The sequence below is a fragment of the Chiloscyllium plagiosum genome, chromosome 4 (assembly GCF_004010195.1).
Source record: "Chiloscyllium plagiosum isolate BGI_BamShark_2017 chromosome 4, ASM401019v2, whole genome shotgun sequence".
Taxonomy (NCBI): domain Eukaryota; kingdom Metazoa; phylum Chordata; class Chondrichthyes; order Orectolobiformes; family Hemiscylliidae; genus Chiloscyllium; species Chiloscyllium plagiosum.
In genome coordinates, this window is record NC_057713.1 from 126,140,210 (window position 1) to 126,141,727 (window position 1,518).

At 61.8% G+C, this 1,518-nt stretch overlaps 1 protein-coding gene across 4 annotated transcripts in view; it reads right to left on the minus strand.

The window, feature by feature from the left end:
• Nucleotides 1-6: 6 nt before the first annotated feature.
• kansl2 (KAT8 regulatory NSL complex subunit 2) overlaps nt 7-1,518 on the minus strand; it is an 11,832-nt gene continuing 10,320 nt past the window's right edge. For 3 of the 4 annotated variants that reach the window (XM_043689152.1, XM_043689148.1, XM_043689150.1), the window contains 2 exons: nt 1,101-1,337; nt 7-313 (listed from right to left, as the gene is read on the minus strand). In XM_043689152.1, the coding sequence (XP_043545087.1) occupies nt 242-313; nt 1,101-1,337 (309 nt within the window). In that variant the 3' untranslated portion in view covers nt 7-241. The remainder of the gene's footprint in view (nt 314-1,100; nt 1,338-1,518) is intronic. The other variant, XM_043689151.1, reaches the window with a different exon arrangement.

Sequence of the window (1,518 nt, forward strand, 5' to 3'; positions counted from 1 at the left end):
GGGGGGGAGGGGAGGGTGTGTCAGAGGTGTCTCCTGCCTCTCGTCTCGGAGGGTGGTTCCCCACTCCCCTTGGGTCCGAGGGAGCTCCTCAGCAGGAACGTGCACACCCCACAGACAAGACTGCGCGCACGCACGCACACACACACACAGAGGCAGAGGCACACACACACCCACGAGACAGACACACACACACCGAGACAGACACAGACAGACAGGCACATGCGCGGCCTCCCAGTTCCCTTCAGCTCGCTGCCTCCCTGGCTCCATTCTGGTCTCTGTTCTTCTGCGGCTGGCAGTCAGTCTGCGAGGCATCCTGCAGTTGAGCGACAGGAAGGAGCACATGGTGAGGTGGGTACAGCTGCCCCTTTTGGGGGTGGGTGCCAAGTGTGCCCCTGTCTCCCCCAACAACACCCCCCCAGTACCATCGTCGGGGGAGAGAGACGGCACGGAGCTGAATGTAAACACGGTGTTCCGATGGCTCTGCGCTCCCACTCCCCCCAACAGCGAGGCCAGTCCTTCCTGGTCCACACTGTCAATGGCAGCACTCTGGGTAAACACTAACATTCAGGAAGCAGATGTGAACAGTGCAGGCCAGAAAACAGGACTGCCCCCCCCACCCCCATGAGGGAGGGAAAACAATCCAGGGGGCACCAGAGTGTGGTGGGGGTGGGTGCGAGGGTCACGGCCAGTGGGACACGGTGATCAGGAGGACGCGTGTCGGCTTGCCTGTTCGGTCACGGACGGAACTGCAGGCTCTGGCTCGAGGCCCTGAAAGGATCTGGGAGCTCCCCGGGATCAGGAGAAGCCACAAAACAGGCTGGGCTGAAGGACACCCGCACAAGCCCGGCCAATGACTCCAGGGCCCGTGCTAGCCTGGTGAAGCTAGCTGTCTGGGAAATGCCCCATGAGTTACAGCTATCAGAATCCAGGGCAGGGTCAGGAAAACATGGTCAGTGGCGACAGGGTGAGCGGGAGCTGAGACAGTTCGAATGGGTAACCTCTCGGTGAGGTTTCAAACCCAGGTTAACTGATCACACAGGCCTGAACCCTCAACCAGACACAAACAGAGCCCTGGTGTTCCAGTGACTGTGTGAACTCACCTGGCTCAGCGCTCCTGCTGCCCGGGTGGTTACACGGCCAGGCTCACTGACTGAGCGCAGACTGCCTGATACAGAGCGCTGGCGAGAGCTCAGCTCACAGCTTTCCCGACGGAGCCCAGTCCTCCCTGACGGACCATCCAGGTCACCGGCTGAACGGTCCCCGGAACACCCAACAGTGGCATCCAACAGTGGAGAGGGAGGGCACGGCAAGTCATCCCCGACCACGTCCAGGCAATCCTACCAGAGAGGAGAGAACAGCACCCTGTTCACAGAGAGACCCAGGTAGGGGGGGCAGGAGAGGGAGAGAGCGCGCGTGCCTCTCCCTCCTTGACCCCCTCCCCTCCCTCTCTGACTCCCTCCTCTCCCCCATGTCTCTCCCTCCCTGACCCCCTCCCTCCCCTTCGCTGTGTCTCTCCCT